At 43.6% G+C, this 16201-nt stretch overlaps 1 protein-coding gene across 1 annotated transcript in view; it reads left to right on the top strand.

The window, feature by feature from the left end:
* LOC137065557 (zinc finger C3H1 domain-containing protein) overlaps positions 1 to 12623 on the top strand; it is a 40999-nt gene extending 28376 nt beyond the window's left edge. The window contains exons 23-35 of the mRNA XM_067437248.1: positions 1107 to 1298; positions 1851 to 2076; positions 2174 to 2279; positions 4850 to 5048; positions 5347 to 5441; positions 6101 to 6202; positions 6275 to 6379; positions 7520 to 7685; positions 7800 to 7900; positions 8172 to 8273; positions 9789 to 9828; positions 11609 to 11671; positions 11771 to 12623. Of these exons, the coding sequence (XP_067293349.1) occupies positions 1107 to 1298; positions 1851 to 2076; positions 2174 to 2279; positions 4850 to 5048; positions 5347 to 5441; positions 6101 to 6202; positions 6275 to 6379; positions 7520 to 7685; positions 7800 to 7900; positions 8172 to 8273; positions 9789 to 9828; positions 11609 to 11671; positions 11771 to 11896 (1623 nt within the window). The 3' untranslated portion in view covers positions 11897 to 12623. The remainder of the gene's footprint in view (positions 1 to 1106; positions 1299 to 1850; positions 2077 to 2173; positions 2280 to 4849; positions 5049 to 5346; positions 5442 to 6100; positions 6203 to 6274; positions 6380 to 7519; positions 7686 to 7799; positions 7901 to 8171; positions 8274 to 9788; positions 9829 to 11608; positions 11672 to 11770) is intronic.
* Positions 12624 to 16201: the final 3578 nt, after the last annotated feature.

Below are 16201 nucleotides of genomic sequence, written 5' to 3'. Positions count from 1 at the left end.
TTTCTCCGCCTTACGAGAGAAATGTTCTGCTGACCTTAAAGATAGTGCGGAAAGCAAATCATTGAATGAATAAAATCAGTCATGTCGTCTGCATCCATCGCATATCCGCCGTTTTACTTCCTCCTCTGGTTAAGAGCGTCGAATGTAAAGAGTTTTATCTCTAAACACAGATTAGCTTATAATGTTTGTCTATGGGGCATGGAATAAGTCAAATTAAATCGCTAGTTAATACCACTAACAGCTCAACATATCCTCACACTAACACGGCAGCATAATGAGGGTCCCTACACGCTAACCGCAGCATTGAGAACTTTGTAAGAGTGCAAACAGTTTAATAAGAAGATACTTTATAAACACAGAACATTACACGTTTACAGACGGCAGCCATCTTGGAAAACAGTCTCAAGTCGAGCTGTGCTAAGAGATGAACTGTGACTGAGTCTAATATGGGCTGAATTCAGGATCAGCTCATCTGGGCTCTCAATTCCCCAAAGGCAGAGCATACTCACCCACTTGGGGACAATATTCAGGCTAGGGGAACCCATATTAATGTTGAAAAACCTCATAAAATGAAAATGTCATGCCATGGGACCTTTAAGCAAATGTATTGGTTTATTCGCTCTATAGCTGGCCTAAAACATTAATAAAGCATCTGTAGACATGTGACGTTCGACTGCATTTTAATCACAATCCACAGACACACACACAGATTGCAGCATTTCAAGACCTGGACTAAAAACAGAATGCCCTGAGTTCAGCTGTGTGAGACATGACACACACCTACAACACACACACCTGCACAACACACACCTGCACGACACACACACACCCGTCGGCCTGAATGAAGCCTCTGATTGGCTGTCTGACAGCAGGTGGCGCTCAGCGAACAGTGCTTTACACAGTGGGAGGAGGACGAGGGTTCGCATAGACCTGTGGGATTATTAATATTGCTCTGCCTATATGTCGAGCATGACGCTTCATTGACTAAAACTAGACTAAACTTCAGACGTCTGCATGCATGACGAGGTTGACTACAGATGATGACTGTCACAGGACTTTAAGAGTGTGTGAGGGACTGAGGACGTGTGTGTGTGTGTGTGTTTCAGTACATGAGCGTGGAGAGCACCTTCGAGGGCAAGGATTATGTGTGCGGCCGCCTGATCTCTCACCTGCTGGAGGCCTCGTCACGTGACCTGTGTCCAGATGTGCGGTCCTTCCAGCTGCTGGAGTCTCTGCTGTTCAGAGTCCAGCTCAGTGTGTTCAGCGGCCGGCTTCACAACGCGCTCAACACACTCAAGGTGACCCGCCTCAGTGTGTGTGTGTGTGTTCACTAACATGATCCATCCGCCGACGATACACTCTTACCACCGTCTTCGGTTGGTTATGATCTGGTTGTGCATTAACTAATGTAAAGGGAGAGGTCACCCAAAACTGAAACTTGTCATCATTTACTCGCCCTCATGTTGTTCCAGACCTGTTGAGTTTCTTTATCCTGCTGAACACAAAGGAAGATATTTGGAAGAATGTTTATAACCAAGCAGACAGAGCAACCATTGACTACCATAGTAGGGGGAAAAATATCTTAAATTCTTAAAAATAAAATCTAAATGAAGAGAGTTTTTGCTTAAAACAGGCAAAATGATCTGCCAATGGGGTGAGAGAAATAATCTTATTTCTGATTGAAATCTTGTTTATTGTTTCCGATCCCAAACAGAAATAAGATTATTTTTCTAAGATATAAGATATTTGGACTAGAAACAAGAAAAAAATACTAAATAAGAAGAGCATTTTTTGCAGCATAATACGCCCCAGGACGTTATTGTTTAACGAGTTTCTGTGTGTGTGTGTAGAGCGCGCTGGACTCCAGCGTGTCGGATCACCTGACCGTGGCGGACCGCTGTGTGGCCTGGCTGTCCTTCATCCACCTGACGGAGTTCTGCCGGCTGCCTCCCTCGCTCTACGACCCGGCCGACTCCAGCCCGTCCAGGATGGTGTGCAGAGAAGCCTTCCTCATGCCCTGGAGATCGGCCCCGGACACACACACACCTGTGGAGGACATCATCAGCCTGTTCTCAGGTGACCACTGCGACCCGCTGAGCACCGCTGTGCTCGCTCCGGTGCTTACCTGACCCGTGTGTGTGTGTGTGTGTGTGTGTGTGTGTGTGTCCTGCAGACGCCGTGTGCCGCTGCACTGATGAGCGCTCGTCCCCCAGTGAGCAGGTCCAGGCCTGTTTCCCCCTGCACTCGAACCTCGTTCACCTTTACCTGCGGCTGGACAGGTACAGCTCCGCTCACATCACAAGTAGGGTTGGGTACCGAAACCCGGTGCCGATATGTGCCTATATAACCGGACCGAATCACAACGCAGATTTCAGTTCCTCATTTCGGTGCCACTTAAAGGGTTAGTTCAGCCAGAAATGAAATGTCTGTCATTAACTCGTCTCCCTAATGTCGCTCCACACCCGTAAGACCTCCGTTCATCTTCACACACAGTTTAACCCTCTTGGCGCCACGGTCGAGTTTACTCGACAAGATGCGTCACTGAATAAAACGGCCGATTTTGTCAAATAGGGTGTCAAATTTCATTCAACCTCCCCTCCACTAGATGGTAGACATGTTGAACTTCATCCCTGACTCATGCAAACATCATTAATCTATACAAAATATACGAGCAAGAGCGCATTGAATCAGTGTAAACAAAAGCGGAGCTGACGTGCGAGTGAGCTGTTTTATCAGAGCATTGTCAACGTCAGCGAGTATTTGCATTAGATTATTATTACTATTATTATTTTCTAATGGCATCAATAAAGCTGACCCGCAATGAAGTGTTGGGTCTTCTATTCGCGGACCCTGATTCTGAAGGTAAATATGAGATGACGGTGATTCTGAAAGTGAAACTAAGCCTAACGTTACACTAAGCACAAACAGTGGATCATTTGCCCAATGTAGATGGTCCTTTGCCCAATGTCAGTGGGGGGAATAATGTTTCCCGGGGTCCGAGTGTTCATCGCGAAGTTAGCAGGTGTGTTAGTGTTGGGAATGAGGCGGCCGCGGGAGTTTATTGCTGCGCTCACCATGAAGCGCGCGTATCTCCGCGATCGCGGCGACAGTATTGTGGTGGAGACTTTATCTAACGCCACTGGGTATGTTAGAAGAGGTCGAAGTATTCATAAACAAGTTCGAGGGCAACGTGGAGGCAGGGTGGGCAGTCAAAATGACAATAACAGTGACCGGGCAGACTCGGCGGCCGCGCGAGGCAGATCTGGACGCGAGCAGACGCGCTGTGACACGGGGCAGGGGGCTATTATGCATAATATATAATATATAATATATATGTGCCCTATATATGGAATCAGAGTGCTTACTATAGTAAATGGAAAATCTCTACAGCAAAAGGCAAACTGCTACATTCATTCGGTTTGTTCCATTTATTAGTAATGATTTACACAGTTTGTTTACTATTTACCTGAACATTCAGTGTTGTGCAATATAGCACACAGAAGGTGAGGGACATTTTGGGGGGAAAGAAGTGCTGCATTCATCATTTAAATGTGGCTTTTCATGAAAACGCTATAATCCAAGATTTTCCCCACGTTATGACGTCATAATATGCAAATGAGATGGGAACATTTAATCTCTACATAAACTTAGGGTCCTCCTTAATATTTCTCTAATTTACAGAACATTTCTATCTTTTATCACTTTTAAGATATAGCCTTTTGAAATTAAGATGTCAAAATCGAACGTTTTAGGAAAAAAACTCTGGCACCTAAAGGGTTAAGATATTTTATATTTAGTCCGAGAGCGTATGCAAGTGTATGCACACTATACTGTCCATGTCCAGAAAGGGAATAAAAACATCATCACAGTAGTCCATATGAGACATCAGTGGGTTAATTAGAGTCTCTTGAAGCATCCAAAATACATTTGGGTCCAAAAATAACAAAAACTACGACTTTATTCAGCATTGGCTTCTCTTCCGCGTTTGTGTTCAATCCTCAAATAAAGATTCAAACGGTTATGAATCAGCGAATCGATTCTTGATTCGGATCGCCAATGTCATGTGATTTCAGCAGTTTGGCAGTTTGACAAGTGATCCAAACTGCTGAAGTCACGTTACTCTGGCGATCCGAATAATGAATCGATTCACTGATTCATAACGGTTCAAATCATGAATCGATTCACTGACTCATAACGGTTCAAATCATGAATCGATTCACTGACTAATAACGGTTCGAATCATGAATCGATTCACTGACTCATAACGGTTCGAATCATGGATCGATTCACTTACTCATAACGGTCCGAATCATGAATCGATTCATTGACTCATAACGGTTCGAATCATGAATCGATTCACTGACTCATAACGGTTCGAATCATGAATCGATTCACTGACTCATAACGGTTCGAATCATGGATCGATTCACTGACTCATAACGGTTTGAAGCTTTGTTCTGAAATCGGCCATCACTATATAAGTCGTTATTTAGTGTTTTTCCCGCACTAACTCTATTCTGGCCTCTTCATCAATGATTGTAGAGCCGCTGTAGTGAGATGGGCTTTGTAACGACGTCTTTAGTGCCTTTATGGGTCTTGAGAGAGGAAATGACATTGGTGTCAATGAAGGCCTTTCTGAGCCATCGGATTTCAACACTAATATCTTCATCTGTGTGTGAAGATGAGCGGAGGTCTGACGGCTGGCCAACCACAGGAGGAATTAATCACAGAGTTTACATTTCTGGCTGAACTAACGCTTTAAGGATCGGTTTAGTAAATCGGGTTACCAGTATTCATTTAAACCCAAGCGATACCCGGGGGTTTCTGAAGTGCTGTGCCTTGTTTCCAGATGTGCGGAGGCCGAGGCGCTGTGTGAGCGTCTGCTGGGGCTGTGTCCGCTCTACTGCCCCCTGCTGGAGCTCAGCTGTGCCGTCCACCGGGCCTCGGGTCAGGCAGATCGGGCTGAAGCCCTGTGGACCCGAGCCCACGCCGACAGAACCAGCTGCAGCCGCATCTTCCTCCAGCTCGGCCGCTGTTTGCTCTCTCAGGTGAGCCTCCGCCATCTCCGACACCGAGCTGGAGCGCAGTCTAGCGGCCTAATGCTCATCTCTGTGAGTGTGTGTGTGTGTGTGTTGTGCAGCGCAGTCTAACGGCCTAATGCTCATCTCTGTGAGTGTGTGTGTGTTGTGCAGCGCAGTCTAACGGCCTAATGCTCATCTCTGTGAGTGTGTGTGTTGTGCAGCGCAGTCTAGCGGCCTAATGCTCATCTCTGTGAGTGTGTGTGTTGTGCAGCGCAGTCTAACGGCCTGATGCTCATCTCTGTGAGTGTGTGTGTGTGTTGTGCAGGGGAAATGCAGCCTTCTGGAAAAGCTCTTTGACTCGTTCACGCGCGCGCTCTGTGAATCTGTGCCAGATCAGCTGACGTCTCTGGATGTGCTACGGTAATGTCCTCACTGACACCAATTCACACGCTCCAAATCTGTGCTTGTGCTTTCCACAGTCAACACACTCTTCTAGTTTTTCTCCAAGGGCTGTCTGATGTCCCGCGGGCCGGTGGGAAAGGCGCTCGGGCCGGTGCTGGACTGTCACCAAAGTTAATCATTTCCTCCAGAAGTCTTGCCTCTTTAAACACTCAAGAGCTTTTAAACCATTCAAGCGTAAGAAGAGCAGGAAGCGGCGCGCGAGCTCAGTCATTCTGTCTTGTTTCCAGTCCAAATATCTAACTATTCTTAAATCAAGATGCCTTTACTAGATCAGTAAAATTACATAAGATATTTTTTCTTGTGAGAAAAATAATCTTGTTTCTTGTTTCCGTCCCAATCAGAAATCAGATTATTTCTCTCACCCCATTGGCAGATCATTTGGCCTGTTTTAAGCAAAAACTCACTTCATTTAGATATTATCCCCCAGAAAACAGGAACAAATATCATATGTTGTATTACTGATCTAGTAAAGGCATCTTGATTTAAGATTTGTTAGATATTTAGACTGGAAATAAGACGAAATGACTGAGGAAGAAGAGCAGTTTTGAGCAGTGTGCGTAGGCATGCGTCGTGTGTGTGTGCAGTATGTGTTTGAAGATGTGTGTTTGTGCTTTCAGCCATGTTCTTGGTGTTGAAACTCAAGAGTTGCTGAGAGCGCCGAGGCTCAGAGAGGACGTTGAGCTGCCGGATCAGCTTCCACACCTCCATCTCCTCCACTGGTGCGTCCGGCCGCTGCTCCATCTGTCCTCTGCTCATCCTCCTCTTCTAACCCTCGCTCTTCGTTCCTACAGCTTCTGGCAGTCCACCTTCGGCAGTGTGAGAGAGGCCATTGATGCGTTTGAGAAAGCTTTGGGAACGGTTACAAACCTGGAGATAATTCACACACTCTGGCTGGAGTAAGTGACCTGTATAGCTAACTCAGTTACTAGTTTATAACCACTGCATTAAACTAGGAGTGCTGGCCATGAAGGGCTCCTCGTTTTCTGCAGTTAAAGTTTTAAAATAAAAGCCATTGTCCATTTTATTTGTTTTTGTAATCGGCTCAGGAAAAAGTATATCAAAATTGCTTCATCAGCTTCCAAATATACACTGATCAGGCGTAACAATGACCCAATATTATGACCTAGACCCCTGAAGGTGTACTGTGGTATCTGGCACCAAGATGTTAGCAGCAGATCCTTTAAGTCCTGTAAGTTGTGAGGTGGATCGGCCTTGTTTGTTCAGCTCATCCCACAGATGCTCGATTGGATTGAGATCTGGGGAATCTGGAGGCCGAGTCGACGCCTCAAACTGGTTGTTGTGCTCCTCAAACCATTCCTGAAGCATTTGTGCTTTGTGTCAGGAGCATTATCCTGCTGGAAGAGCCACAGCCACCAGAATACCGTTTCCATCAAAGGCTGAACATGGTCTCAGCAATGCTTAGGTAGGTGGAGCGTGTCAAAGTAACATCCACATGGATGGAGGACCCAAGGTTTCCCAGCAGAACATTGGCCAAAGCATCACACTGCCTCCGCCGGCTCGCCTTCTTCCCATAGTGCATCCTGGGGCCATGTGTTCCCCAGGTAAGCCACACACACACACACACACCCGGCCATCCACGGGATGTAGAAGAACACGTGATTCCTCAGACCAGGCCACCTTCTTCCATTGCTCCGTGGTCCAGTTCGGATCCCACGGGCCAGCCTTCGCTCCCCACGTGCATCAATGAGCCTTGGCCGCCCATGACCCTGTGGCCGGTTCTCCACTGGTCCTTCCTTGGAGCACTTTTGATAGATACTGACCACTGCAGACCGGGAACAGCCCACAAGAGCTGCAGTTTTGGAGATGCTCTGACCCAGTCGTCTAGCCGTCACAATTTATGCCTGATCTCTAAATATTAAGATTTATCTGCCAAATATATCAGTTATCGGCTTCCAAATGTAAAGAAAGATTGGTTATCTGTCCCTATCAGTGCATCGCTTTATCAAACCCTGAGTGCTGATTCTCCGTGTGTGCTGATAGTCGTGGTCTGGTGACGTTTTGCCGTCTCTCCGCAGCTATCTGTCCTTCTCCAGCGGTCAGATGTTGGGTCAGCAGCCGAGTGTGCGTGAGCTGAAGATGTTCACGGGCCTGGTGCACCGCTGCCTGGAGACTGTGCCCTCCAGACTCACCCTGCCCTTCAGATCCTCGCAGTACTGGAGCAGCTTCAGCTTCCACAACAAGGTGACTAGCCCCTCTGAGCCCAAGCCCATCATCATCGGGCTCTGTGTGTTTGTTCATTGCTTACGGACAGTGTAGATGGTAGTGTGCTTGTATTTTGTGCTGTGTGCATTGCAGGTCATATCCTTCTGTTTGGGATGTTTCCCTCAATCCCAACATTCCCTTGTCCTGGAAAGATTTCAGCATATCATGCCAACCAATTCTGAGCTGGCCATAAGGTAATCAGAAGACTTTCTGAGCTGAAGCTTGTGAACAGTCCCAGTATTTCCCATTATATATGTGTGTCAGATGCCTTTACTTGCTTTGGTTTTTACGGTGTAATGTAATTTTGAGGTTAGGGTTACTCTAACCCTTCACTGAAGTTTTAAACTCTCTGTAATAGGGATCTGTCTTACTCTTTAACTTAATGAAAAGGCGGCACTGGACACACACCACCGCTTCTAAAGGCCTTTAATGTCCTGGAGTTTAGTGTTAATTGTCCTTGTGTAGGTTGCTGCAGCAGGAATGGCAGGATGGAAATGTTGAACATTTTAAATTGCAAAGCAGAATGTTGTGCAGTAGCATCCCAACCTGTCTGACCATCTGGAAAATGTAAGTCCAAATACATCCAGCTAAAATTCTTCTGTGTCCAAATGAGATTATTCTAAAGCGTCCAGCTCTTAAGCGTAGCTTGTTTTGAATTGAATTGAGCCTTTCCCTCCGCGTTATATATTCCATATGTACAGGTAAACACGTGATGTGAGTTCTCCTAACGATTGGGCTCCAGCGGTGCTGTTAGCCCTGTCTTCATTCTGGCTGCTCTCTCCAGCAGAAGATGAGCTTGACTGGGGCTCAGCCCACACTGGGTTGGTCTAGCGAGGTTACTGGCGGAGCTGCTAATGCTCTGATATGCCAATGCCTGGGTATCCCGGCTCATTCTGGTCCTGTTTGCTCAGACACTAGAAGTGTTCTGCGACGCAAAGGCTAATATGGACTCCCAATGTGGACATGGCAGCCATAGGCCTCCGTTTGATGAGCTCGTGGCCTCCTCTTGAGTGTCTTCCTTCACTTCCCCATAGCTTAGGCCTAGACCTTACGTCTGGTCCTCTTTAAAAAGGAAAATCGACTGATAAACAGCCATTAGACGGTGAATCCACCAAAGGGTTTTTTCACATGGCTGGCTGGGTCTTTTATTAGGTCTTATTTAATTCTATAAACTCTAACACTGATCTGCCAACATTGTCTCTCTCTGATAAATTAAAATAAGCTGATAACATCACTGTTTACTCCAGAACGACTGTACAGCCAAATCTAATTCTGCTGCAGTATTGTCCTGTTTAACACTGAAGCTGCTCTGACACAATCGGCGTTGGAGAAGAGAGATAGAAATAAAGATGACTTGACTTGACATTCTGCTTGTACAACGTCAACAGAACGGATGAAAACAATCAGCTTAATAACGGGACAAAACAAGCCAGACCAAATACTTTACAATGTATAGGCATTTTTATATAGAATCAATTCAGAAACAAACTGTGAAATGTGATATTAATAACCCTTCTGCAGATATTCCAGATCATAACAAGCAAAGAGCCTCAACTGAATAAAACCGCTCCTTAAAGCTCCCCGTGTGATATTCCCCATCTAGCGGTGTAAAGGTTTATGACCATCCAGTGGATATTAGCTTCTGTTCCTCTCAGTTCTGATTTCAGTTTAACTCCTACGGTGGCCGATTTAGTCCAAGATTAACATGGCTTCCGGTTCGACCTCGTCCATGAGTGCCATCGAGTGTTAAACGCGAAAGGCGAAGCTTGAATTTACGGGTATGTCCCTCTGTGGCTACTGTACTTTCAAGATGGAGGGCCAACATGGCGGCCGGCATTCGAACCCCTCACCTATATGGAGTTGTCCTTTAAGCGCGGTCTGGCCTGTGTTAGGGTGTTTGCCTGTACATATGGAGTATAAAACCGAGTGTCTTACCCAGAGCAGGCCCAGAGCGTAGTGTGCAGACGCTCGAGTTAGCCGGGGGAAGCACTTCTGCATGCTCTTCTGTAGAGATGTCCATTCATGTGGAAGCAGAAATAAGGTGAAGTGTTTGACGTGCTCTGTCGGTATATTTCTTGCCAGAGCGATTGCGGTTGAGAAGGAGCAAAGGCAAAGAGCAGAGGTGAGTGAGAGGTCAGAGGTCAGGTCATTCGTCACACAGTGACCGATGTCTGTGGCGTTATCATGGCATCTATTGTTCTTTCTGCAGGGTGTGCTCAGTGCACGAATGTGTAAGAGATTAAAGGGTTAGTTCAGCCAGAAGTGTAAACTCTGTGATTAATTCCTCCTGTGGTTGGCCAGCCGTCAGACCTCCGCTCATCTTCACACACAGATGAAGATATTAGTGTTGAAATCCGATGGCTCAGAAAGGCCTTCATTGACACCAATGTCATTTCCTCTCTCAAGACCCATAAAGGCACTAAAGACGTCGTTACAAAGCCCATCTCACTACAGCGGCTCTACAATCATTGATGAAGAGGCCAGAATAGAGTTAGTGCGCAAAAAACACTAAATAACGACTTATATAGTGATGGCCGATTTCAGAACAAAGCTTCGAACCGTTATCAGTCAGTGAATCAATTCATGATTCGAACTGTTATGAGTCAGTGAATCGATCCATGATTCGAACCGTTATGAGTCAGTGAATCGATTCATGATTCGAACTCACTCGAATAACTCAAAGTGAAGAGAGTTTGTGCTTAAAATAAGATAAATAATCTGCCAATGGGGTGAGAGAAATAATCTTAATTCAAACGGAAAACAAGATTATTTTTCTCACCCCATTGGCAGATTATTTATCTTATTTTAAGCAGAAACTCTCTTCATTTTGAGTTATTTTTTCACAAAACAAGACAATTACTTTTACTTGTCTAGTAAATACTACTTGTTTTAAGAATTTTTTGATATTTTGCCTAGAAACAAGACAAAAATACTGAGGAAGAGTATTTTTTGCAGTGTGAATCGATTCACTGACTCATAACGGTTCGAATCATGAATCGATTCACTGACTCATAACAGTTCAAATCATGAATCGATTCACTGACTCATAACGGTTCAAATCATGAATCTATTCACTGACTCATAACGGTCCGAATCATGAATCGATTCACTGACTCATAACGGTTCGAATCATGAATCGATTCACTGACTCATAACGGTTTAAATCATGAATCGATTCACTGACTCATAACGGTTTGAATCATGAATCGATTCATTGACTCATAATGGTTCGAATCATGAATCGATTCACTGACTCATAACGGTTCGAATCATGAATCGATTCACTGACTCATAACGGTTTAAATCATGAATCGATTCACTGACTCATAACGGTCCGAATCATGAATCGATTCACTGACTCATAACGGTTCGAATCATGAATCGATTCACTGACTCATAACGGTCCGAATCATGAGTCGATTCACTGACTCATAACGGTTCGAATCATGGATCGATTCACTGACTCATAACAGTTCGAATCATGAATTGATTCACTGACTGATAACGGTTCGAAGCTTTGTTCTGAAATCGGCCATCACTATATAAGTCGTTATTTAGTGTTTTTGCGCACTAACTCTATTCTGGCCTCTTCATCAATGATTGTAGAGCCGCTGTAGTGAGATGGGCTTTGTAACGACGTCTTTAGTGCCTTTATGGGTCTTGAGAGAGGAAATGACATTGGTGTCAATGAAGGCCTTTCTGAGCCATCGGATTTCAACACTAATATCTTCATCTGTGTGTGAAGATGAGCCGAGGTCTGACGGCTGGCCAACCACAGGAGGAATTAATCACAGAGTTTACACTTCTGCCTGAACTAACCCTTTACTATGAGATGTGTGTTTGTGAACTGACTGTGTGTTCCTGCTCTGGTGTGTTTGTGCTCTCACTCGCACGTTTTTCAGGTGCGGCGGCTCTTCCAGCAGGCCATCCAGAAACTGCCCCTGTGTGCTGCTCTCTGGAAAGATGTAATCTTCCTCTCCTCCTCCTCCTCATCCTCCTCTTCACCTGTGTTTGAGTCTCTGTGGGCGTGCCTCACCTGTGCTCTTCTCTCTCTCTCTCTCTAGTGTTTGCTCTTTGAGGCGGCAGAAGGAGGTAAAACTGACACACTGAAAAAAATAATTGACAAGTGCCAAGAGGTGGGAGTGAGTCTAAATGAGCCGCTAGGGTTAGATCCGAGCCAGTCGGAGTGACACGAGCGCCACACTCCTCCATTAGCTCAGACATACGCAGACACACACTCGTGCGCTAGACTCAGTGTTAAAGAGCAGTCCAGACACTATCCAGTATGTGGGCCTGTTTTGTCATCATGTACGTAAGTATGAATTCGTTGACCTGTTGTGTTCCATTTGTGAACTAACACTTTTAATTTGGCCGTGTGTTGACGGACTGTGGCGGTTTTAAGGTGGCTTGCCTCCTCCTCGCTCTAAATATACTTCAGTTTGTTTGGTTTTGCTCATGGTGTCTCGGCCATGTGAAGAATATGAACTCCGCTGGAGAGTTTAAGGGCTCCGCACAAGTGTTTTTTTTTTCCTTTTGTTTTTTGTTGGGTATTTTGTCCTCCCTCTCCAAACATGGATTAAATGGCTGTTATTGGAAGTGTTGAGTTTGGCTCGGCGGTGTCGGTGTATTGATGGAAACCTCCACAGACTGCCAAACCTGCACACACTCGCCCCGTCTGTGGCCATGGACTGCGCCAAGAGACCTCATTCAGCTGTTCATGTAATGCTGTCTTCACCAATTAAACATCCATGCCTGTATGTGTTTGTGCGTGTGTGTGTGCGTGTGTATATATGCGCGCACACACACGCACGGTGATTAACGTATTCTGCAGGAATGATTACCTTACACTTGTTTTTTTTTTTCTTTCAATTTATAATTGAACAATGTTTCTATTAAATTATTTTGTACAGAAGTACAGTGTTGTGTGTTTATTATTGAGTGTGCCGTTGGCTCTGGCTTAAAGCCTTCTCATACACCGCTAGACACACGTTAGACATCACACACGGGTCTCACTTCAGCAGTGTTTACTGGTGTGTGCTTCCAAACAACTTAATGTAGTCAGATTACTTTTGAGGTAACGAGTAATGTAATCAAATTACTTTTGAGGTAACAAGTAATGTAAATCAGATTACTTTTGAGGTAACAAGTAATGCAATCAGATTACTTTTGAGGTAACAAGTAATGTGCAATATGCAATCAGATTACTTTTGAGGTAACATGTAATCAGATTACTTTTGAGGTAACAAGTAATGTGCAATATGCAATCAGATTACTTTTGAGGTAATAAGTAATGCAATCAGATTACTTTTGAGGTAACAAGTAATGTGCACTATGTAATCAGATTACTTTTGAGGTAACAAGTAATGTAAATCAGATTACTTTTGAGGTAACAAGTAAAGTAATCAGATTACTTTTGAGGTAACAAGTAATGTAAATCAGATTACTTTTGAGGTAACAAGTATGTAGTCAGATTACTTTTGAGGTAACAAGTATGTAGTCAGATTACTTTTGAGGTAACAAGTAATGTAAATCAGATTACTTTTGAGGTAACAAGTAATGTAAATCAGATTACTTTTGAGGTAACAAGTAATGTAAATCAGATTACTTTTGAGGTAACAAGTAATGTAAATCAGATTACTTTTGAGGTAACAAGTATGTAGTCAGATTACTTTTGAGGTAACAAGTAATGTAAATCAGATTACTTTTGAGGTAATAAGTAATGCAATCAGATTACTTTTGAGGTAACAAGTAATGTGCACTATGTAATCAGATTACTTTTGAGGTAACAAGTAATGTAAATCAGATTACTTTTGAGGTAACAAGTAATGTAATCAGATTTACTTTTGATGTAACGGTGCAATATGTAATCAGATTACTTTTCAGGTAACAAGAAATGTAGTCAGATTACTTTTGATGTGACATGTAATGTAATCAGATTACTTTTGAGGTAACAAGTAATGTGCAATATGTAGTCAGATTACTTTTGATGTAACAGTGCAATATGTAATCAGATTACTTTTGATGTAACAATGTTCAACAAAATGTGTCCCTTTTCATGAAATAGAAACGCACGTGTGCTGTAACGCATGTTCAATAGTTGTGTGCAGGTTATTTAGCAGTATTTTTTCCTCCAGACGATCAGCTGCAGTTCAGTGCTCAGATCTGCGCACTAATCAAACTGCAGTTCTTTTATTAAACTAAACGGAGTTGCTCTTTCCAGCCGAGAGAAACTCCCAACACCTCCTCATGGGTCTCATGGGGGTTTGTGTCTGATTAACGGAGGAAGAGACGAGTGTTCGCACGCCGCTGTTTTCCTGACTCCGGATGCGCTGTCCTTCCAGAAATCATTCCTGCTGCTCCATTCTTGGCATCGCACTTCTTTCTTACTAAGTATTTGAAATGAGCATCATAACACAGTTTGCAGATTGTAGAGTTAAAACATCATCTGTCAGTAGTGGTTACTCTCACACACACATTGGGTGTGTGAACACCCTCAGAGGTGAGCTGTTGCTGTCAAGGTCTCATGGCGGCAGGAAATCAGTGATTGCGGCGCAGGAAGAGTTTCCTATCTGAGGATGAAAGCCCTAAATGGACCCGAGAGGAGTCCAGAGGAAAGGAGACGGGTCATCAAACCTGAGGAGAGCCGTTCAGAAGAAGCCTCCGAACAATAGTTATGTAAGCAGCAAGTGTCTAGTGTTTGATTGGATTGGCCGCTTCAGAACGCGGCATTATACGCTACACACTGCACTTGCTGACCAGCTAACCTGTTGTCTGAAGCGTGTGTGTGTAGAGGCGCAGGTTACGCTCCATGGCTTCCTGAGGCGGGTGTAGCTTCCTCTGGGAGATGTGTTTAACAGCTCTCACTGCCTTTCTGTAGCTGTCCTTATCCAGCAAAGGCATGTGGGATCTTTGGAATCAGGACGTGTTCCTGAATCAGTGTTGGTCCTGGAACAGCAGTCCTATCAACCAATCACACGTTAGAGTCCTGTTTAGGGTTACTTGGTCAAACCATAATTTCATCTGATTTTAGGAGCAGGGTAATGACCAGTGTGTGGGGTTAGTAACATGCCTGCAATATATATAATGTAATCAGATTACTTTTTGATGTATCTAGTTATTCAATAAAAGTAACATGCGATATGTAATCAGATTACTTTTTGATCTAACAATTCAATAAAAGTAATGTGCAATTCGCAATCTGATTAATTTTAAATGTAACAAGTAATTCAATAAAAGAAGCATGCAATTTGTAATCAGATTACTTTTTGATGAGTAAAGTAACTCATTATTTTATACACATTCATATTTGAGTTACTTTTGGAAAAAAAGCTAATGCACATTACTTGTTAGTTTATTTAATTTGCTTAAAGATTTTTTAAAATACTGAAATAAAATTAGTGTCCATAGGCATGCTCAGAAACAGACACAAAGTACAAAAGTACACAACACTTATCCCTTTCATCAGAGATCTTTTGTGTGGCGGACATCACAAGCGCTAAGGGCATATCTGAAGTGCCTGCGGAAAGAGGTAATGTGACACAATTTAGTCACTTTTGAGGGAGTAATGCAATATTGTAAGTCATTATTTTTACAAGTAATTTTCCCCAACCCTAGTTATGACTGTTTGTTTGACAGAGGCTATTTCAGGAACATGTCTAGGCTAAGTGACTGTCACTCACCAACAGTGTCAAGATCTAGATCTGTCCTCAGGAAAGTCAGCTCACTCGGTGAGTTTAACCCTCTGGTGTGTCTCCGTCTGAGACCTGAGGCATCTACAGCAACAAATATATCATTTAGAGGTGCACTAACAATAGGAACAGGAATCATACAGGCTAATAACAGCACAGCGAAACAGAGCTGGGCTAAACAGCACCGCATTAGAGCGTATGCTGACACACATCAAGCCCTGAGATATTACCACCACCAAGAACTAAATTCTGATTGGTCAGGAACAGATCAAATATTAAACAGAATTTAACGAACAAACAGTGCTATAGTGAGCACACCACACTCTCGAATCAGACGTTGTTCGGTTGGAAACAGGTATAGGTTAACACTCAGTATATAACTTGAGATAAGGCAGACCGGACAGTATTATCTCGCAGCGGGTGCGGTTTTATAACAGTTTTTCCCAGCGACGGTTAGACTGATGGCGGAGGATAGAGCAGAGGAAACAAACACGTCTGTTTTTATATAGAGACGTGAGAGTAGTCTATGTTGTCCGTCTCTGTTAAATAGAGAATTATTATAGTTTTTTTAGCATTGATAATACGTATTATCTTAGGACGGTATTTAATACTAAATTGAATTAAATGTGCAATAATGTTATTTTAAATTTGTATCTTAAATTAAAAATTTTTAGTGTGGGGTCTGCTGACATAGGTTTGTGGTGCTCTTCATTAAAGCTACACTGTGGAACTTTAGTTTAGTCTTAGCTAAAAACTCTTAGTTCTTTCAAAAATATATGTGCTCATTAATGTATATTTACTTCTTTC

The sequence above is a fragment of the Pseudorasbora parva genome, chromosome 25 (assembly GCF_024679245.1).
Source record: "Pseudorasbora parva isolate DD20220531a chromosome 25, ASM2467924v1, whole genome shotgun sequence".
Taxonomy (NCBI): Eukaryota; Metazoa; Chordata; class Actinopteri; order Cypriniformes; family Gobionidae; genus Pseudorasbora; species Pseudorasbora parva.
Note: the sequence above shows the minus strand (reverse complement) of the source record. Positions and strands in the feature narration are given on the sequence as shown.